The sequence below is a fragment of the Notolepis coatsorum genome, assembly GCF_963971535.1.
Source record: "Notolepis coatsorum genome assembly, chromosome: 10".
Taxonomy (NCBI): domain Eukaryota; kingdom Metazoa; phylum Chordata; class Actinopteri; order Aulopiformes; family Paralepididae; genus Notolepis; species Notolepis coatsorum.
The window spans coordinates 36,736,737-36,759,767 of NC_140174.1; the positions used below are offsets into that span (position 1 = coordinate 36,736,737).

Here is a 23,031-nt window from a genome sequence, read left to right on the forward strand (position 1 = left end):
GCAGTACTGTCTATCTGTATGTCATGTATGTCATATATGTTATGATGAATTGAAAATGGGGGACCCTGATGTAAACAAGACGAAAGTCTTTCTCTGGTCTGCATCCCCTTAACAATTGTGTGTATTGAGCTGTACTGTACTGTACCCATTCTGCAATCTGTTAATAAACTTTTCAATCAATCAATCAATCGATCACACAGATTACAGGGAGTGCATTCAGTCCAGCATTTCCAGTAGTGAGCTCAGAAAATAGTGTGGCTAGAAAAATTGCATTGTCTACCCCATCTGACATGGCAAGAGTTTCCCCTGCAAGGGTACTGCGAACCACATGTCTGATTTTCTTTGAATGCCAACAGACGGGGGAAAACTTCCCGCTTTCTCCCATAAGTGTTATAAAAGTACCTCCCTGTGTACCTCCGTCTGGGAGGTTTCCAAATGAAGCATCACTGAAAACTATCAAGTTCAAAGCATCACTGTTTCCCAGATGTTGAAATCTGAGTGTCACCTTTTCAGACTTTAGCTTACGGATTATCTTATTAGCATCATGAACAGACTGTACTGTTGCCCCTTTTTATATTAGAAGCCAAACAACATGAATCAAACATTACATCAGGTCTCGTCTGTTTAGCAACCCATAGGATCTGTCCTATTTTTGATCGTAGCTGCTGTCTCTGTTTCGTTGAGGGGTTCATTTCTCTGTGTGGCCCGACTTGCTTGTACGGGAATGGGCTCCAGGTTCTCAATGTAACTTTGTTGATGTACCTGAACTTCACCTTTAACAGTTACAAAATCCATTCCTACATAGGAGAACTTTTCATGCTCCTCACGCCCAACCTTGAATGCAGACTGCAGTTGGGGGATCACATTGGATGAAAAGTTTGATGAGCCTGCCCAAAGAAAATCATCTACATGACGTGCAAGCACCCCAGTGACCTTACATTGCTCATCCAACCAGTAAAAGACTGCCGGATCCACCTGTGACACTCTACCACCAGTACTCAGCATGATCTCCTTCACGTTGTTGTACCAATATAGTGATGCATCTGCAAGACCATATACACATTTCTTTAGTTTCCATACAACATGTTGACATCCTGCCTCTAGAGGGGGGCGGATATAAATATCCCTGGATAGCTCAATACCCTGCAAGAATGCAGATTTGATGTCCATAGAATGGACTTCCCACTGGTTTTGACATATCACTGATAACATATCACATATCACTCCTACTCTAGCACTCATAGTGGTACCTTCTAGCGCAGGTGGTTTATCAACCAGTACAGAAGGTAGGTTGGGGTCCTGGCCAAACACCAGTTGATGAGGACTGTAGCCGTGCACATTGAGCATACTGTTCTTAGCCATGAGAGCCCAGTCCAGGGCTGTTTGCCAGTCACATCCATTTTCCCGTCTGACCTTCTGGATGATGTCGGTGAGGGTCTGATTGTGTCTCTCCAGTAGCCCATTGCTCCAGGGGCTGTATCCTGCCGTGGTTTTTGTCTCGATGTTAAAGTTCTCTGCCATGTCACGGAACTCTGCATTGTTGAATTCTCCTCCATTGTCACTGTAAAGTCTCCGTGGCGGGCCGTGGACGCTGATCCATTTATGAAGAAAAGAGTTCACTATCACAGGAGTTCTTTGTTTTCACAATGCTTCCAGTGCTGAAACGTGTAAATTGGTCAATGATGTGGAGGTACCATAAACTTGGTTCCAACTCGTGCAGGTCCACTGCCACCGTTTCATTGTACTCTGAAGCCAGAGGCAAGCCCACAGCAGGCTTCGGCTTGGTCTTGCTGTACCTCTGGCATATGTCACATTCCTGTACTATGTGTTGTAAAATAGTGTCACAATCTTTGTCTTTATTTCCCGAACTGCGGAGGAGTCGCTGTAGTCTTTCTGCAGAGGCGTGACCAAACTGTTTGTGTAGTTTCAGGAGAGCTTTGTGTTTCTCATTTGAGGTCATATTTTCTGTGACTGTAAGGACCTCATCTTCATCCTGGCTGTTTTCTGTGACTGTAAGGACCTCATCCTTAATCTCAATTTGGTTCATTCCTGTGTCCTTGTCTCTGATATCTATACAGTAGTGTCCTGAACTGGTGAGTTCAAGAGGGATATTCTGTTTAAACATCACAGCTCTATCATTCTCCATGTCCAAGATGGTTCCTGCCCTTTTCAGTGATGTCTTACTCAGAAGTAGTGGGATATCAGCTTTGACTACTTCAGTTTCCACTCGACATTTTGTCAGTCCTATTTTGGCAGGCAATTTCAGTATTCTGGAGGAATGCACTATATTTCCATCTCCAACCCGGAATGGTCTGGAACTTGGGGTTTCACTTTTTACAATCTGGTTCACTTGACTTTGACTGAGATCAGCGACGAAGCTGTCCAACCATTTTTCTCCACACACTGTCTGTGCGGGTACATGCAGTGTCAATGATGGCCGTCCCTAAGGACTCAGTTAGGAATACCTCTGCTTCAGACAGTGAGGCTTTAGTAAACAGTGTGATGTCACATTCCTCTACCCTTGTTCGATCTTCAGTTAGCTTTACTTGCTCACTACTCTTGTGAGGACAGTCTTTAGCCCAATGGAACGTGCTCTGACATATAGAACATTTTGATCTCTTACCGAACCTATCCAGTGGGTTGGTACCCTGTGACGGTTGCCTTTGTTGTCTAACTTGTCCAAACTGCTGCGTTGTTGGACGTCTGAATCTTCCTTGTGAGCGTTGCTCTGTGAATAACGCTTCATCATTAACGTGTATTCCGTTTGATGTGCCGCCGTGCACTCTTCCCCCCAAAGATCCTCTTCAGCGCGGACTTCATTGCAGAAAACGTTAAATCTGTACACGCAGTCAGCGCCATTTGTCTATTTTTCTTGTCTAGACAAGCCGTGTCTAAAAGTTTAAAAGCTAACACGGCGTCAGGAAGAGTCATGTCGTACTTTTTCATTCGGTTGTATCGCTGTTCAAAGTCAATCACATAGTCCGCCATGGACACGGAGCTCTCCTTTTTGATACAGTCAAAAAAAGAGTATGCATGCGCAGTCTCTCTCTTCTTTGAGAAACATGCCATCTAGTTTTGCTAGCAGCGTGTCCATACCATTGTTGTTGTTCAAATCCAAAGCGGGTATTTCCATAGTGATGTCCCTTGCCCTTCCTTCCAGCCCCAGGACAACGGCGAGGGCTTGTTTCTTCTGATCAAGTTCAGTAACCAGCTTCCAAATGGCGATCTCATTTTTCCAACACTCGTATGGTCGAGATTCGTCGAACTTCGGTGGAACTTTGTAGTTGGCAGTAGCCATCTTCTGCTAACCATCCTCTGCTACCAATGTTAGTCTACTATAAATAAACACGACGTTTATCTTCTGTTAACTTGGTTTATTCAATCAACTTGCATAACACCAATACAGAGCCATACACGAACAGTGGACCTCTTCCTCGAGGTCGACACAGACTAACTGCGCATGCGTTTCACAGCCTCAAGAGGGCAACCTAGACTACCGTATTGCCAGTAGTATAGACGCAAAGAGATTACATGTTAACAAAACTACTCATTTTATGGTTATTAGTTATGTAATGTGTGTCGACAAGGAAGCGCTGTCGAGACACTGCCTGGTAAAAGCAATAATTGTTCACCCAAGGGCCGTCTACTATTAACCAACCTAAAACATGTTAGCCATTGTAGTGCTGTACAAGTATTTTACAGTGTTTTATCACAATACATTTTATAAATAATAAACTCACTATCAAGTTGCCCCATGGGCCATGGCATGAAATTATTCATTCATATTAATTAAAGTATTTGCATGTGAGTGAAAGGTACATGCATCTTTTTAAAAAAATATCCACCATCCTCTAAAAAAACCCGGATTGTCTGAGCTTTCTTTTTCATCGTTGCTAATCGCATTGCATTTTCCATATGGATCCGATCATCCTAGTTTGTTTGTGCTTTTTTAGCTTTTTCTAAAAAGTGCTTTAAATCAGTGGAACCTGTCTTGAGTGTATTGTCTTCCTCTGTCTTTTGATTGCTGCTGAATTAGATGCCTGGCTGATCAGGTCCAAGCTCTTTGACTCTGACCTTTTGTCGCGTTTTTGATGTGCAAAATGCCAAGGAGGGTGAATTGACCTATCTCAAACCCGCCCTCTTTTCTTCATCCTCACCTGGGGCGCCTGTTCAGCAGGGAGGGGATCTGGGGGGATATAGTGTGAATATCCACACGTGTTACGCTCTCACAGTGAAACTCCTTGCTGGCAGGGGAAAATAAGTGGCTGGCAAGTCCACATAGGGATAAGGATAAGGATATCTTTTATTAATCCCTCACAGGGAAATTCCAGTGACATACACATACAGCTCATCGTCTCATTAGACGATCATCATTTCACAATCATTAAAGTTTTACAGTAACAACGGCACAACATAAATTCAAACAGGCATGTACTGTAATTTTCGTACTAAGCCGCACCCGAATATAAGCTGCAGCAGCTAAATTGAATGATGTGTACATATATAAGCCGCACTGGACTATAAGCCGCAGGTGTTTTAATGTTTAATTACCATATGTAATTAGCATTGGGACACAATACTGTCGGACAAATAACAAGAATTAACTCATTTACAAGTTGTATTAAGTTTAGCAAATAAGGGAACAGATTTCAATGCAGTCAAAAAAGCAATATTTCGATTTGTACATTTTCGGGTTTGGTCACGTCGAGTCGCATATAAGCCGCACCGTTGTATAAGCCGCAGGGTCGAAAAATGGGGGGGAAAGGCCCGAAAACTTATAGTCCGAAAACTACGGTACATTTGTTGACACATGTCGACTACAGTGTGTCTGAGACACCATATGAATAGTCTGCTGCAGCAGCACCGGAGTGCCGCCGTGCCACGGCGGGAGGGAGGGAGGGAAAGAGTTGTCCTGAATCACCGTTTCAATACAGGAAGGGGCGGGGATCATGCTCTTGACTACATCAGCTGAGTGTGGGACTTGGTGACGAGACAGTCTTCTTGGCTCCCCCCCTCCAGCACGCATACTAATTAGCTGCAGTCACCAACACGTGGGATAGGCGCTGGACATACATGTGGAAGGGGGGGTTGGGGGTGGGGGCTGCATGCCATTCTTATCTCCTTCAGCCAGGCCTGGCCTTGGAGCTCCACAATCCAACAATTGTAGCAGCAAGCTTCCCAAGAAAGATGCCCCAATTTAGCTTTAATCACAATTTAACAAGGTCAGAATCTCCTGCGTGGTCCCCAACATAACATTTGATCTCAATTGTTCATCCACTTGGTAAAGCGCGAGTCTCTTAATCAGTTCAATGTGTGAGGCTTCAATCCTGGCCAACGCGATCGCCAGAGGATTTACGTCCTTCCGAATTCTTTTTAAACAAAACCAATCCCAGATGACGATTGCTCCCAAACCGATCAGCATGATCATGCACGTATCGGAGGAGGCATGTTGTAGTCTATACCCTCCCCAGACCAGAGGTGCAGTGCTCATGCCACGCGGTACCACGCTGTTCCACCACTTTTCTGAGCAGAAGCATGCGCACGCACATGCACACAAAAATGCGTTCACAACTTTCACTCGACTCGTCGTGCCATGCGCCAAGTACCGGTACTTATCTAGCTACTAGTCTTTGCATAACAATAGCATAACAAAGAACGAGAAGAGCCAAACCAAAATACAAGCCCTGTGGGGGGTTGCTTGAGCTGTGGAGCCCGACTGGAAGGATGAGACATTTCTTAAGTTGTGCTTCAGAAGGAAACTGTCCTTCTGTAAACTGTAAGTTACATTGTTAATTTAGTTTTTATTTACTTTTCTAGTTTAAGTTAATTCAATTAAAGAAATTGTAACTACAATATTGCATGCACGTGACGTCATTATAAACAGAGTACAGGCACTTCTGAAATTACCACTGCACCCCTGCCCCAGACAGTAGGGCAGCATGGTGTGGTCTACACCCTCCCCAGACAGTAGGGCAGAGCAACGACCAGGAAGGGAATTGGCATAACGTCTAAATTGGGGGATGGCAGCAAAGTGAGAGAACCTGAAAAAAAAAATTAAAACTCTTCATTCATAATGTGTCAATATATCAGAGGCCTGTAACAACTATTCATTCATAATGTGTCAGTAGCTCAGAGGCCTGTAACAACACCTATTCATTCATAATGGGTCAGTAATAGTATCTCAGTTAATTCATAATATGTCAGTATCTCAGAGGCCTGTAACAACAACTATTACCGGTAATTCATAATGTGTCAGTATCTCAGTTCATTCATAATGTGTCAGTATCTCAGTTCATTCATAATGTGTCAGTATCTCAGTTCATTCATAATGTGTCAGCATCTCAGAGGCCTGTAACAACAACTATTCATTCATAATGTGTCATTATGTCAGTTCATTCATGATGTGTCAGCATCTCAGAGACCTGTAACAATATGACCACACCATGAGTCCATTTAACACATAAAAACATGAATGAAAAAAAAAAAAAAGTATTCCAGAAGTCTCTTTGGTTCAAACAGATAACAGGGTAATCATTACATCTCCAGCTATTAATTGTGTGATCTTTTATGTTTAGTTATTTGTTTGCATATCCCTGACCCCTGTCCCTTCCTTCTCTCTCCTACACACAGGTTCTTTCATCAACATCTCCCAGATGATTGCATGTGTTGGCCAGCAGGCTATAAGTGGCTCTCGAGTGCCCGATGGCTTTGAGAACCGCTCCCTCCCTCACTTTGAGAAGCACTCGAAAGTAAGAACCTTTCCATGTTATTCTAAATATATATAAATAATATATATATATATATTTATTAGTGCTGTCAATAGATAAAAAAAAATTTAAATCGTATTTTTCTACTTAAGACTGAAGCTTGTAACAGATATTTACTTGAGTAAAATCATGGAATTAATGTAAAATCAACACAAAGAAAGTATATTTAGATTCAAAGACTATTTTAATAGCTTTCTTTGAATACAGTTTCTCTCCTGTGAAATACAAACAACAAAACCATCAACATTGACCCAGCTAGACCGCTTTCTTATATCCGCGGTGCTAACAGAAATAAAAACAACCCAGGCCTATGTTAAAGTGCAGATTGGCTTAGAGGACGATAATGTCTTGTATGAACTACCAGTAATTTAACAACAAAAATGTGTTCCATCTTTATGTCAGATGATTCTCAAAAAGGTGCATCAGTCAATGCAAAAAAAGAACAAGCTAATATACTGCTGAAAGTTTAGAACTTTGAATTTTTTTCACTCCATAGATTAATGTAGATAAACTTTTTTTAACGCTTTAAATAATTTCAATTCATCTCAAGTTAAAGCATACATTTTGACAGCCCTAATATATATACAATAGATCTAATGAGGAGCCATAGTTGTTCCAATGTACAGTCATTTACCTAGTATGGTTTTGTCAATAGTTCAATGTACAATTTTGTTTGTTTGTACAGTGTCTCCTCCCCCCCCCCCCTCAATGTACAGTATTACTTGTTTATACAGTGTGCCCCCCGGCCCCCCCCCCCCCAACCACCTCCAATGTAAATTACCCAGTATGGTTGTCAATATCCCAATGTACCCAACCCCCCCCACACAACCTCCTCCAATGTACAGTTTCTACGTCAAATGTATATACTCCCTTTTCCTGACTCCTTCTGTATCACAAACAGTACTGTATTTGCAAATCTGGTATGTCATAAATGTATAGATGTAGCAGTACTGACTATCTGTATGTCATGTATGTCATATATGTCCTGATGAATTGAAAATGGGGGATCCTGATGTAAACAAGACGAAAGTCTTTCTCTGGTCTGCATCCCCTTAACAATTGTGTGTATTGAGCTGTACTGTATTGTACCCATTCTACAATCTGTTAATAAAGTTTTCAATCAATCAATCAATCAATCCTCTTGATTCTGGTATTATTGATTGATGGCTCTACCACAGATTTTATGAAAATATTTTCGGTGACTGCAGGAAAGTGGTTCACCTCCCTAATATATAAGCCTGTCAAGAGCAGTACAGTGATTTCCAGTGTTTTTTTTGTGTTTCTGTGCAGCTTCCCGCTGCCAAGGGCTTTGTGGCTGACAGCTTCTATTCAGGCCTGACCCCCACTGAATTCTTCTTCCATACAATGGCTGGTCGCGAAGGTCTTGTGGACACCGCTGTCAAAACAGCAGAGACCGGATACATGCAGGTAACATTGAATTTAAAGTCCATGTTAAAATGAAAACTTGTGAGTTTATCACACCACAGGAAAACATTAACCACCCATGTCAATAACTATAATAAAACCCAGCTCAAAACAGCTCATCTGGCTGCTCAGACCATTTCTCAGGATTGAGCTCCCTTTCAGCTCAAGTGCCATTTTATTTCACGATTCATTCCAATGGCGGCTCGTGCATTTTTCTCCGGGGTGGGGGCGCTATACCAAAATATGAAATATACATACCAAAAATATACATATGCTAATGTATTTTCTGAGTGCAATGTACATTTGTATTTGTGGAAAGTCATTAAGTAACAGTAAAGATGGCAAATGATGGTGCATATTGGCTGAAATTGACATACACAATAAATGTAACTGAGGGGTACAATTCCCTGACTGTATTGATAAGTATGGTATTATTAAACCACTACCTCTTGTACTTTAACTTCTGGCCATCCAGTACATGATATAGATATGATGAACACTTTCCCACCTGATGAAACGAAGTCCACACAAATGTACAAATCGAATATTTTATATAGCAAAGGGTATATACAACGTTCACTTGATGACATTTATGATTTGAAATGCACTTGTATGGCAAATGAGTATTCGTAGGTAAATCAACATTGAATGTCCAATCTCTGGTTACGCAGGGAGTAAGTATACAACCCGGTTCTTTAGGGAACTATAGCGATGGTACTTAAATGATTATAGCTGGATACACTAAGGGGGGGGGGGGGGGTCCCGCTGGTTGTAAGACAGTAGGAGGGGGGGGTTAGAAGAGCCGCTGGCGGTATCCCATCTGGCCGACGATTTCTTGGGAGAATTCAGAGTCCTGAACACGATGCCCACAGAACCTCGGTCCGCAGATGAATACAGCTGGACCCTCTGGTGGACGGTAGCTGCCGGTCCACAGACGAAGAGACGTGAGGCGACCTCACTGGTGTAGAGCGCCGTCTCACCTGGACTCCTCTCCGGGGGGTAGTTCCAACACTCAGCAGTGTTGGCCGTTATCCATGGAATAATCAAAGCACCCAAAGCATGTAGATAATCCAAGCCGTGGAAGGCTCGCCGTCGTCCGGGTAAAGTAATCCAATGTACAGGTCCACTCGTCCTGGCCCGGAGCTCCTCGGATGCAAGCACCACAAGTGGTCTGCCCAGCCTGGTTAAGACTCCAGATAACGTCAGGAACGATGGGGGTGCTGCTCACTTTATAACTCTAACCGAACGATGCACCATACATAATAGACTATTATTAGCTTAATAGAAATACGTCCAACTCGACGGTATAGTGCCAAACTATGACAATTCAACTATTAATCCACACGATATCTCAATGCCTATTCTGAGGCCAAGTAGGCCTTACTGCACCACACGTGCGTCGTGGGTGAGGCTTCGCGTCTGTTACTAGGTTGGAGGGTAAAGAACTAATGGACTAAAAGAAAGTTCTACTTTACTTGCGCCATATATATATGCGCTGTGAACAAATAGTACCATTCGTATTTCGCCAGACGTATTCCTACGCGGAACCGGGCTTGCCACGACATGTTGGTCGGCACGATTGAACTTGAACCTAGGGGTATGGCTGCTGGCGCCAGGTTCTCGTCCAATGGTAGAATGAAACTATTATGGGCTGTTTAGTAGACTAAAGGGATATTCAGTGCATATTGTACAAGGAATATACAGGGGATATTAAACGATATACAAATACTATTAAATATATATCCATGAATAAATACATATATTCGGTTTAATCTGATCCTTCACAACAATAAACATTAAACATTTTCTAAAATATTAGAGAAATTATTTGTGAAACTGGATCTTTTCATTGGCAAATACTAAATATTGAGTGAACACCAGTATGGGTTTAGGGAAAATAACTATTTGCAACTTACTGCATATGCAGTAATGGAGATGGTAGAAGAAATAACAAAGGCAGTTGAAAATGATGAGTGTTATATTGGTACAGATGAAGCCCTTCAGATTCAGGTCCCTACTGCTGCGCTTCTACCACTTTAGAACTAGCACTCGGTGTTAATTTTCGGGGGCTGGTGGCTGGGTCTAAACGTAAACAAATGGAGGGTACTTAACTTAAGTGCTTCTCCAGGGAGGGGGTCTGGGGCTACTGCCCTCAGACCACCAAGATCATTTTTATATGGGCAGTCTGACTTTGGGTACTGACCATATATTAGTGTTGCAATGCATGATAAATAAACAGTGAAAAAAGCTAAGAAATCGGATGGGGCTGGGACATTTGGGACGAATAAAAATGTACGATGAAAATCTCCCCAGCCTGTGGGAGGCAGTGGAGGTGTGAAATCTGGCCCGGTCCAGAACAATAGGAGTCACAAAATCAGTTTGGAGTGGAGTGGTGGAGTAGTGGTAGAGGAGCAGTAGATGCTTGATTTTTCAGGGCTGTATCTGCATTTATATTGACCTGCAGAATGCTTTTGATACTAGATCACAGCATATTAAAATTGGAGATTGGGATCGGTGATAGGTCCAAAACGTTTTATACTTTATATTAATGATATTTGCAATGTTACTGAACTGTTAAAAATCTGTGATGTTAAAATTGAAAGAGTTTCTGAGATCACATTTCTAGGGGTAGTTATTGATCAGAAATTTAAATTGACATGGAAACAATATATTAACTATATTCAAGGAATATAATCTTAAATCGGTATCAATCCTGTATAAATGTAAGGATATATTAAACCAGTGGTCACCAACTTTTTTTTTTTTTTTTTAACTTAAATTTTTATTAACAGTTTTAGACAGACAGCACTTACAAAAAAAAGAAACTAACATCACAATAAAAACAAAAAGAAAAAACAGTGCACATAAATATTTACATGGGTATCATGGTTAGTTGTCTGGTTCCCCTACAGTTGTTTTCTAGGTACTTGATACAAAGGCTGATTGTGTATCTCCCTTAAACAGGCATAAACAGGTAATTCCTACTCAAAGATGATAAATACTGACTAAGGTTTGTATGTGTGATCTGGGTCCAGAGACCCTCCTTGAGCTTCTTTCTTCCCTTATCCTTCGTCCTTTTTTTTTTTCTCTCTTGTTTATTAACTTTCACTTTGCCTTTTGGTTCACCCATACACAAACCACATCATCCCTGAATATTAATATCACACCGTTAAACAGACATAAATAATAAAGTATAAAAACATTCAGCAATTGTAATATCCCAAAAAAAAAATAGAAAATACTAACTAAAGCACAGGTGTGTGACATGGGTTCATAGACCCTCCTTGAACATCTTTCCTCCTTTACCCTTCGCCCTCTTGTGTTGCATTTGGTTCTTCCTCTGTGATGTCGTTCTCGTTCCCTTTATAATCCTCCCACTTTCCCCATCTTTCCCCAAATTTCTCTTCCTGTAACCTCAGCATGTGTGTTATCCTTTCCATATCCTGTATTTCTTCCACTATTCCTACCCATTGTGCTATTGTCGGTGGGTCTTCCTTGTACCACAGTCTCGTTATTGCTTTTCTGGCCGCTATCAACATTATCTTTATTAAATATTTGTCCCCCCCTTGTATTCCCTCGTGTGTCAGGTCTCCTAAGTAAAGCACCAGTCCTGTTTGTGGTAGCCCGTATCCTAATATTCTGATCATTGCTTCCCCTATCTCCTCCCAATACCCCTTCAGCTTCTGACATCCCCAGAATATGTGCGTGTGATTTGCCCCCTCCTTCCCACACATCCTCCAGCATGCTCTTTGTGTTGGTGCATATTTTCCCTTCAGCTCTGGGGTTATAAAGAATCTGATTATGTTTTTCCATCCAAATTCTTTCCATATTCTCGATCCTGTTGTTGAATGTTGTACCTCGCATATGTTCCCCCATTCCTTCCCTGTTATTCCTATCTCTAGTTCTCTCTCCCATTTCTCCCTTATATAATCGGTCGTGTGTCCCTTGCTGGTCATTATAGCCCGGTACAGTGCTGATATTACCCTTCCTTTCCCTCCTTCGTATGCCCTTACTATCATCCTAATTATTCCATTCTGTTCTTCTTCCTTGTCCCCTCTTATTTCTCTATTATAGTAGTCTCTAATCTGTAGATATCTGAAGTGGTCCTTGTTTTCTAGTCCAAATTTCTCCTTTAATTTTTGTAGTGTTTGCATTTCCCCCTTCTCTATCATTTTGCATATCGCTGTTGCCCCCCCCCCCCTCTCCCACCTTCTGAATCCATGGTCTAACCTCCCTGGTTTGAATCTCTTGTCATGTGCTACCCATCTCAGGACCCCTGACTGCTTCTCCAATTTGTGTGTTTTTACTACTCTGTTCCATATGTTCAAGGTGTATTTGGTGATTGGATCTAATATTCCCTCTTTCTCTTTAAATAGTTCCCTATCTCCCACCAGAGCTTGAACCTTGTATCCCTCCCCTTCTTTTTCAATGTCTTTCCATCTTGCCTCATATCTGTCGTTACACCAGCACGTCACTGCTCTCAGTTGTGCTGCATAGTAATAATCTTGTAGGCTGGGTACTGCCATCCCTCCCTCTTCCTTTGGTAGTTGTAGTGTTTTATATCTGACCCGTGGTCTTCTCCCCGCCCATATGAACCTCGATATCAGTCTGTCCCACTCCCTGAATTGATTCTGTGGTATTTGTATCGGTAGTGACTGGAATAGGTACAGTAACCTTGATAGTATGTTCATTTTAATGACCTCTATTCTTGAATTGAAGTCCAAGGGCATTACTATCCATCTCTCTAAGTCTCTCTTGATGTTCTGATTTATCTGTGTATAATTCGCCTCAAACAGTTTCTCCACCCCTCTCGTGATGTTCACCCCTAAGTATTTAATCTTGTCCATGTCCCATCTTATCCCGTACTGTTCTCTAATTTCCGTCGTTGGGGTATAGTTCCATGCTAAGGTCTGTGTCTTTGTCACGTTTAGTTTGTATCCTGAGTAGTGGCCATATTCCTTCAGTAGATCCATCAGTGCCGGGAAGCTCTTGTCTGGTTGCCTCATGTATACTATCACGTCGTCTGCAAATAGGCCTAGTTTATATTCCGTTCCCTTTATCCTTACTCCCTTGATGTCCTCGGTCTGTCTGATCAGTTGTGCCAGTGGTTCTATGAAAACGGCGAAGAGCGTCGGTGAGAGACAGCATCCCTGTCTGGTAGCCCTCTCTAATCTGATTCTATCCGTCAAGCTGCCATTCACCTTAACCCTCGCTGTCGGTTCTTGATATAGCGCCTTGATCATCTTCATCGCCCTCCCGTTCAGTCCGAACCTCATCAATGTTTTATATAAAAATGTCCAGCTCACACTGTCGAACGCTTTTTCTGCATCTAGGCTAATCAGTACCGCGCTACCCCCTTGTTTTTGTATCTCCTCTACTATGTGTAATGTCTTTCTCACGTTGTCCTGTGTCTGTCTCCCTTTAATAAATCCAGTTTGATCTTCATCTATAATGTCTGGCATAAACGTCTCAAATCTTTTTGATATTATCGATGTATACATCTTGTAATCCACGTTAAGTATGGACACAGGTCTGAAACTACTACATAATTCCCTATCCTTCCCTTCCTTCGGTATCGTGGTGATTATGGCTTCCTTCCACGAGGGGGGCATTTTACCCTCTTCCATCGTGTGTCTGAACGCCGCCCCTAACATGGGTGCTAATTCAGTTCTAAATGTCTTGTAGAATTCCGATGGGAATCCGTCGCTCCCCGGAGACTTGTTGTTTTTAGCTCTACTAATTGCCTCTTCCAGTTCTTGTTCCGTAATTATTTTATTTAATTCTTCATTCTGTTCTTTCCCTATCGATGGTAACTCTAGCTTCTACAGATATGTTTCTATTTCCTCTTCTCCCGCTGCTTTTGGCTGTGTGTATAATTTCTCATAGTATTCTCTAAATGTCCTCTCTATTTCAGCTGGGTCCCTCAATATTTCATTAGTCTTTGTATCCCTTATTGTGTGTATCGTGTTCAACTTCTGTTGCGTCCTAATTCTCCTAGCCAACCGTCTGGTCGCTTTTGGTCCCCCTTCATAGTACGTTTGTTTCATGAACCTCGCTTTCTTTTCTATTTCCGTCAATAATTCCCTATTTATCCTGGCCTTTACTTCTTTGATTTCTCCGAGCGTTTCCTGTTCTTTTGATATCTGGTGTCTCCCCTCTAGCTTCTTCAGCTTCCCTATCAGATTGTGATATGTCTCCGTTCTGGCCTTCTTCAGCATTGCTGTTTTTTCCATCAATTTCCCCCTTATCACCACCTTCAGTGTGTCCCATAGAATGTTCGGGTCTACCGCCCCGTTGTCATTTTCTTCCTTATATCTGGCTATCTCCTCCTTGATCTGACTCACCACCCCCTTGTTATTTAATATTCCTACATTTAGTCTCCAAATCGTGTTCCTCCGTCTCCCTTCTAGATCTACTGTCAGATATATGGCACTGTGATCCGATATGTCCGCCACTCCTATACTGCTCTCCCGTGCCCTGTAACTGTCCCCCGTCGTCATCAAAAAGTAGTCTATTCTCGCATATGTCACGTGTGGGTGTGAGTAATGTGTGTATTCCCTGTCCATGGCGTGCATCCCCCTCCAAACGTCTGTAATTCCCATTTCCGTCATCTGAATATTCATATATCTACTGATGGGTGCTCGTCCTTTTCTAGTACTCGTGGTGTCTAGGTCGTGATTCAGTACTACGTTAAAATCTCCTGTACATATCAATATCCCTTCTAGTTCCATCACTATCATATCAAAAATGGTCTCATATAAATCCCTCTCACTCTCTGGGGGTGCATAAACATTTACTAACGTAACCATTTGGCCCTCCATTTTCCCCTTCACCAGAACAAACCTTCCCTCCTTGTCTCTTTACTTCCTTGATCAATTCAAATTTGACTGTTTTTGATTAACGTGATTACTCCTCTCCTCGGGTTTTGTTTAAAGGAACTATAGTATGCATTTTCATATCCAAATCTCTTCAGTTTCTCATGATCCTGTGCTACCAAATGTGTCTCCTGCAGAAAAATCACTTCCATCTCACTTTTTTTACATTTCAACATCACTTTGCCCCTCTTTATCGCATTATTCATTCCATTAACGTTTAACGACATCATTTTTATACCTTTAACCATTGTCATCTTTCTTCTTCTTTCGTCTGTCAGTCCCCCCCATGTCACACTCATTCCCCCCTCCGGTTGGAGCCTCCGCTCTCTTCACCGAATACATATAATGATTAACATAAATAAAAAACATAAACTTTACATAAAGTGCTCCCAAGGCGTTCGGGGGGTCCCTGTGTCCCCCCCTGTCCCCTGCTGGTGGGTGAGGGGTAATTGCCCTCCTAGTGAGGGGCCCCCTCCTGACGGCTTGGGGGTTTGAAACCCTTACCCCCAATCGCTCGTCATATTTGTCCAGCTTTCTTACTGTTTTTTTTTTTGCTTTCGAGCTCCTGGTCAAAAGCGCTCTGTCCTTCCTTTTGATCAAAGACCCTCTTTTCTTGGTCCCTCTCAATGTGACTCATATGTTTCATTGTCCCTCCTTCCTCCCATATCCGTGTGCGGTGTCTCCTGTGTACCCCTTTTTACTTTCTTTTCCTCTCCTCTATTTTCTATGTGATGTCCATTTATCCCCTTAATCCCTCCCAACTGTGTTACTCACAGCGTGTGTCTATGTATCTGTTTCAGTATGTTCTGTGTCTCGCCTATCAAACCTAGTTATATTTCCATTTATTTCCTCCATCAGCTTGTGTATTATGTGTCCATGTATACGTTACGTTCATTTGGTCACCAACCTTTTTAAGCCCAAGATCACTTATTTTTTTTTGGTGAAGGCAAGATCTACCTATTGAAGCGTTGAGAGAAAAAGACAGCCAAGATTGTACTTTAAACTAAATGACTTTTATTTGCCTGTATTCTAATTACATGCAATGCTTTGGTCCAACATTAAAACGTCAAATTAGAACTGTAATATGTACTTTCTCAGTCAGTGCTAAGTGCAGTCATCTTATGCAGCATCACTTTTCACATCAAAACAAAAGTAGAACTGTAATGTGGACTTTCTCATATTATTAACATTGACAAACATATTTACAATTAGCATTTTATAAAGTAGAACTGTAATGTGTACTTTCTCAGTCAGTGCTAAGTGCAGTCATCTTATGCAGCATCACTTTTCACATCAAAACAAAAGTAGAACTGTAATGTGGACTTTCTCATATTATTAACATTGACAAACATATTACAATTAGCATTTTATAAAGTAGAACTGTAATGTGTACTTTCTCAGTCAGTGCTAAGTGCAGTCATCTTATGCAGCATCACTTTTCACATCAAAACAAAAGTAGAACTGTAATGTGGACCTTCTCCTATTAATTAACCCTTTGATCGCCGGGGTTAAATTCATAATTTACCATCCCTCGCCAGCCCTATTTAACATGGAGAAGTTCCCCTTCTTTGCAGGGCTATAACTTTTTAAATTGTATTGCTAAATTGACATTACCATGGCCCATTCAAAGTCCTATATCTATTGTTCAGGGTGTAGCAACGTTATACTTTTTCATTCACATATTCATACTAAAATACGGTCTAAAGTATACGTATGTTTTTATCTGATGTTGACCGGATGGGCGGGGGGTCGTTTATAATTCCGTGGGCAACGTTATATCATTCATCTAGTGTGGGTGATATGATCATTAGAGCAGTTAGTATAGAAGACATTAAAAAATAACGCTGAAACTCACCGTAGCTTCCTCTCGCCGTTGGGAGATGAGCGTGGAACAGAATTTTTTCTATTATGGGATGTCGAAATATCCGATCCATTTCCAGGTTTTATAATAGTATATACGTCCAAATCATGTTGTTTATCGAGTTATTGGCAACGGATCGATATCCATTGTGTCGAGCTCGAGTCCCGGGACCTATAATGACCTGAAATGAGCACCAACTTCCACTTACATTAACAGGAGCGTGGCTAGGCCACGGGTGACATTCTATTAAATTAGAATTAAAAGTTTTAGATCCTATGGCAATTTGCATAGGAAAGTTAAGGATAAATGGCTCATTCTGGGCTAACCAGTGGTGTAAGGGAGGGTGGAGTTGTACGCAAAGGGGGTGTCAAAGGAACACAGGTACCTTGTACGGCTCTTTAAGGGAGGGGGTTTCAGGGGATTATATGTATATATGTATGTTTTTAAGCTCTGCTCTCAACAGGACCTCAATAATTGGATATATATCCATTGTGAATTCGTACTCCAGACGAATTACAAACAAGTACACAACAACTTGTATAGATTATGGCTAGTTTGAATATAATGATTTGGAATACTGGGGGAATAAACAAACAACATAAACACAAAAGCGTGCTCACACTGATGAAAAACAAACGGGTTGATGTGGCTCTTTTTTTTTTCTTTTATATTTTTGCACAAATCTTACAAATATTCAAAGATATCTTTCAACAGCATAATATGCAAATTCCAAGATTTGTTTTTTTTTCTTTTTCGTATAGACATATAAAACATACAAAAGACTTATACAGACATACCAAAAACAGACATGGAAATTATAAAAAATACTTAAAAAAAAAAACATTACTATATGTGCATATATAACCAAGATGCATATACGTTAATGCATATACATACATAATACAATATAAAGTATAGGTACCATCAGGTCAGATCCCATTTTTCACCTTCATCATTGATAATACTGAAACCCCACCTTAATCATTCGTCCCCAGACCGTTCAGTCGGGTGTAGAAAACTGTCCCATACCTCAGCGAAGATATCCTCTCTTCCTGCGACTCTATATGTCACCCTTTCATATGATGCTGTCCGGAACATTAGTTCCATCCATTCTTTAAAAGTAATATCAACAGGTGATTTCCAATGTCGTAATGCAATTCTACATCCTGATATCATGGCCATTCTATACCACATTCCCCGGTATTTAGGCAGTTTAATCCCTTTCGGTACTATACCCAAAACACATGCCATTGGGGCGTTATTTATCTTCACATTCAGAACCTTACTTACGAATATCACAATTTGATCCCACATTTTCCGGACCTTCTCACATTCGTATAGCATGTGTAGTAAAGTGCCTGTCTCCTTCTCACATCTCCAGCAGATGTCACTGTCCCTTAATTTCAGTCTGGCCAGTTTACTAGGCGTCCAATAGCTTCTGTTCAACACTTTGTAAAAAATAAGTTGTGATTGCGCCTCCCGAGAGAATTTACCCCATTTGGACACCAGCTTCTCCCACATTTCCTCAGTAATATCCTCACGTACATCGTTCTCCCAGCTCAGCCTCAGACCCGCCAACGCAAAATTTGCAGATATCCCTACTATTAATGGTGCGTTCACGTCAGGTGGGAAGAAGCGGACGAACCAGGTGACATCTCGTTGCTACAACTAGGAAGCATTCACGCGTTGAACTCGAGGAAACGCCCACATCCAAGATGGCGATCGTAAGACCAGTGTTATTTTTGGCGCTCCTTATTGTTATAATAAAATATTTTACCATCAACCGATATTATCATCTCCTTCTGAAAGACATTGAGGAGCAAAGGAAACGAAGATGGTAACCTAAACTATTGCAAAATCATAACTAAATCATAACTATCGAATTCTCAACACATACTGTCCATGCTATTATTTGGATTACTTTAGGCTTATGTTTAAATCACCACTATTTCTATCAATGACCCCGTTTTTGTAGGTCCGTTATTGCCTGCATTGTCAGAGAGAGAGAGGCCCCTGGGATCTTGAAGTCGGGCATTGCATGGCGGCTGATTTTGGATATGGACGACAACACTTTCAAGCGACATCTGAGACTAACGAGACACCAGTTCAACCAGTACCTGGACCTTTTAAAGCAAAGAGGACTGGATGAAGTCGCTGGCACAGGAGGGGGGACAGAGGGGGTTCCTTTAGTTAAAAAGGTTGTACTTTTTCTGTGGTACCTGGCTAATGAAAATTCATTCAGGGAAGTGTCTGATAAATTTGACCTGTCTCAAGGAGCTGCACACAAAGTTCTAATACAAGTGTTGGATAAAACATGTGAATTGGGTAGTGTCTTCATAAGGTGGCCAAATGACCGTGCCAAACACACCAGTGCAGAAAAGTTTAGGAGAGTATGTGGCACTAATGGTATAATTGGAGCAATAGATTGGTGTCATATTAAAATCCAAAGACCCAATGTTAGAGGAACGGACTACCTAAACAGGAAGGGTTTTTACTCCATTCTGCTGCAGGGGATAGTGGATGAATGTGGGCAGTTCAGACATTTTTATTGGAGCACCTGGCAAGGTGCATGACGCGAGAGTTCTAAGGTCCTCCACCTTCCTCCCTTTTCAGAATGGGAAGATAAAATGGGACAATACAAGCTGTTAGGAGACTCAGCTTACATCGGCAATATGTATCCCTTTATTCTCACACCCAAGCGAGACAATGGCGTGCTGAGTGAGGAAGACCAGCATAATAACACTCGGTTATGCCAGGGTCGAGTTGTGGTTGAGCAAACCTTCGGACGGTTAAAATGTAGATGGAGGCGGTTACGCAGTATTCAAAATACAAGACGAGACATTATTGTCAAACTTATTCTAGCTGCATGCACACTGCATAATATGTGCTCTGTTGGGGTTGGTAGGCGATGCGAGGACCATCCTGATGGATGTCCTAGAGTGGAGGATGAAAATGACTAGAGTGAAGCTGGCAGTGATGAACACGTACTTGTTATAAGAGTATAACACTACAGCTGATAGGATAAACCGCACAACAACTATAGCAAACATCATTTTGAAAGAATAACCTTGCTTTATTGTTCAAATATACAAATAAGAATGAAATGTTCTGTTCTTCTATTGCAGTTTTATCTGTGAGTGCTATTTCAGCATGCACAACAATGCAAGTAAAAAAAAATGCAAAACTAACTTCTGCTATTGCTTTTTTTTTTAGATACAAAAATACAAAAAATGTATTGTCACATTAACATTCTGTGTCTCTGTGACTGTGAGTGCTATTTCACAACAATGCATGTAAAAAATGTTTCTTTTTTTTTTAGATACAAAAGTGCTATTTCAAGTTTAAACATGCATAACATATGCATAACAGCAGCATTGGCAGGCCTACAATTTCAACATGCACAACAATGCATGTAAAAAATTTGCAAAAGTGCTATTTCAAGTTTCAACATGCACAACAATGCATAACATATGCATAACAGCAGCATTGGCAGACCTACATTTTCTCCAAGAAGGAAGCCATAACATTTTCAAAAGATGTCTGGTTTGACACCATTTGACCCAAGATCTCTTCATGTCGCTTCTGACTTGCCCCCTCTGAGTCTCTCAGCAGTTGTAGGAGGGCATCATCCTCTGCAACTCGCCCTTTGCGCTTGTGAGGACAGCTGACTCCAGTGGCTGGGGTGGCTGTGGGTGTTCCCAGTGCTTCTGGGCGCCGAATCTCAATCCCGTCAGCAGAGGCCACAACAGGAAAGAAGATATCATGCTGCCCCCTAAGAAGATCATTCATCTCATTGTAAAACTGAAACCTCATTGCGCCTTTTCCTGTGGTTTTATTGTTATCTACAACCTTCTTGTACCCATCTTCAAGAGTGCTCCACTTCCTTGCTACCTTGTCTGGGTGGAACTGCTGCTGAAACCGAACAGACAGTTTTGCAGCAATTTCCATCCAGAGCTGCTTCTTTTTTCCCTTAGCCATTCTGACTCTAGTGTTTAATTCAGCAATTGATTTAGGTAAGTCATCCCCCTCTGCTTCTAAATGTTGGCGCATTAGGTCAATCAAATACAGAGTTTGATCTCTATTGAATCCATCATGCGCTGGCAGTGGGGCTGTGGGGGTGACTCCGCTTGTGGAAGGTTCAGGCGTCTTCCTTTCACTTGGACTCTCTCCCTCGCATACCGGCTCCCTGTCTTTTGGCTGCTCTTTTTCTGGCTCACAAAGTCCTATATTAATAAACAGGATATCAATGAAAAACGAAATGTCATAGGCTACATCAAAACATGTCTAATTGTAAAACACATCTGACTATGATGAATTGAAAATGGGGGACCCTGATGTAAACAAGACAAGTCTTTCTCTGGTCTGCATCCCCTTAACAATTGTATGTATTGAGCTGTACTGTACTGTACCCATTCTGCAATCTGTTAATAAACTTTTCAATCAATCAATCAAAACTGTAATAACATTATCAACCACACAAAATAAATAATGCTAATAAATGTAGAGCTAATGAATCATGTCGAATTTACCTGGTATTCCTCTTTCAGCTGGACACAACTGTACCAGGATAGTCAATGCCTTGTCCAGGTAGTACCTGGGATCTCCAGTAGCCTGGTACAACGATGCTGTAAAGGGTGCTTTCGTACTCTTATCGAAGAAAAGCCTCATTTCGGCATCCACAAACACTGACATAAAAGGGGGGGGGGGATAAGTATTACTTAGGGTGAATAGCAAGCTAGCTAGACACTATATGCAACAATTCATGAATTGTAAGACAATTATATGGAGAAAAGCTTGTTGAGCTGTACTGTACCTATTCTGCAATCTGTTAATAAAGTTTTCAACTATTATTATTATTATTATTTCAACCTATTGCTACAAGTCGTTAGCAAGTTACTTTAAAATCAACTGTAGACGAACAGCAGCAAGTATAGCTAGTTTTTCATATGAAGAGTACAGCAGTATGATTGTATTATTCTGATTATGTGATCAAAGTGATCATTTTGATTTGTATTTACCTTGTATTGCCGACATCGCCGTCAAGCTTGCTGCCATGATGGTTGATAGTTACTTCCGCATTTCGGGACGCGAAGTGGGAGATATCGGGGTATATAAAAAACTCCCATATGACCTAGTAGGAATTACCACTAGGAGGCTGACGTGAATGGCTTTTCCCAGTCGGAAGCTGGTTCTTCCGCTTCTTCCCACCTGACGTGAACGCACCATAAGGCCCAGCAAGGACTTGTTAAAGACCCTAAAAAAATCAACGAGACATTCAAAAAGTTTGACTCCAACTTGTACAAATCAGAAATGGCCTTCGATCAAAACAAAATGGATATATATCTTAATCAAATTAACCTACCTAAACTATCAGAGGAAGACGCTAAACAGTTAGAAACACCCATCACACTAGATGAACTTAGGGAGGCTATATCTGAAATGCAAATTGGTAAGGCTCCTGGAAGGGACGGTATCCCACCAGAATTGTACCTCTCATGCTGGGATGTAATTGGACCCCTATTACTTAATATGATTTTATACTCAATCAAGGAGGGGAATTTCCATAAGATCGACAATATTGCACTCATAACAGTCCTCCTTAAAAAAGACAAAGACCCCACCGATTGCGGTAGTTATAGACCCTTGAGCCTCCTCGGAACCGATATCAAGCTGTATTCCAAGGTATTAGCCATCAGACTTCAATCAGCCTTATCAGCCTTAACGTCAGCCTTATCAGCCTTGGCGTCAACCTTATCAATCTTATCATCAAGCTTGTCAACCTTGTCGGTTAAGATCTTTACCTTGTCGGTCAAGTTCTTTATCAGATTAGCCAGAGACTCGAAATTTCCTGGTTAGAAACAAATGAAAATGGATGGATTGTCCAAGTGGGGGTCCTGGGGGGGAGAGCGAGCTAGAGCATAATGTATGTATTGGATTGCAAGTATTAGGTATATATCTCGTAAACTACATTTATATTGATTCAAATGGAATGTATAGTCCTGTGATTTACTTTGGATATTACTGTTAATGCTTGTGTGTCTAATTTTATGTTATGTTTAAATAATAATAAAAAAAAAAAGAGCACCTACGGGAGACTGCAATT

At 41.4% G+C, this 23,031-nt stretch overlaps 1 protein-coding gene and 1 pseudogene across 2 annotated transcripts in view; both read left to right on the forward strand.

Moving 5' to 3' along the window:
- Window positions 1-23,031, forward strand: part of polr3a (polymerase (RNA) III (DNA directed) polypeptide A) — a 115,515-nt gene that overhangs the window by 52,199 nt on the left and 40,285 nt on the right. The window contains exons 18-19 of the mRNA XM_084322846.1: window positions 6,631-6,749; window positions 8,058-8,195. Of these exons, the coding sequence (XP_084178972.1) occupies window positions 6,631-6,749; window positions 8,058-8,195 (257 nt within the window). The remainder of the gene's footprint in view (window positions 1-6,630; window positions 6,750-8,057; window positions 8,196-23,031) is intronic.
- Window positions 18,986-19,888, forward strand: LOC311234984 (putative nuclease HARBI1; annotated as a pseudogene). The gene has a single exon. The product of its transcript is annotated as a putative nuclease HARBI1 (transcript).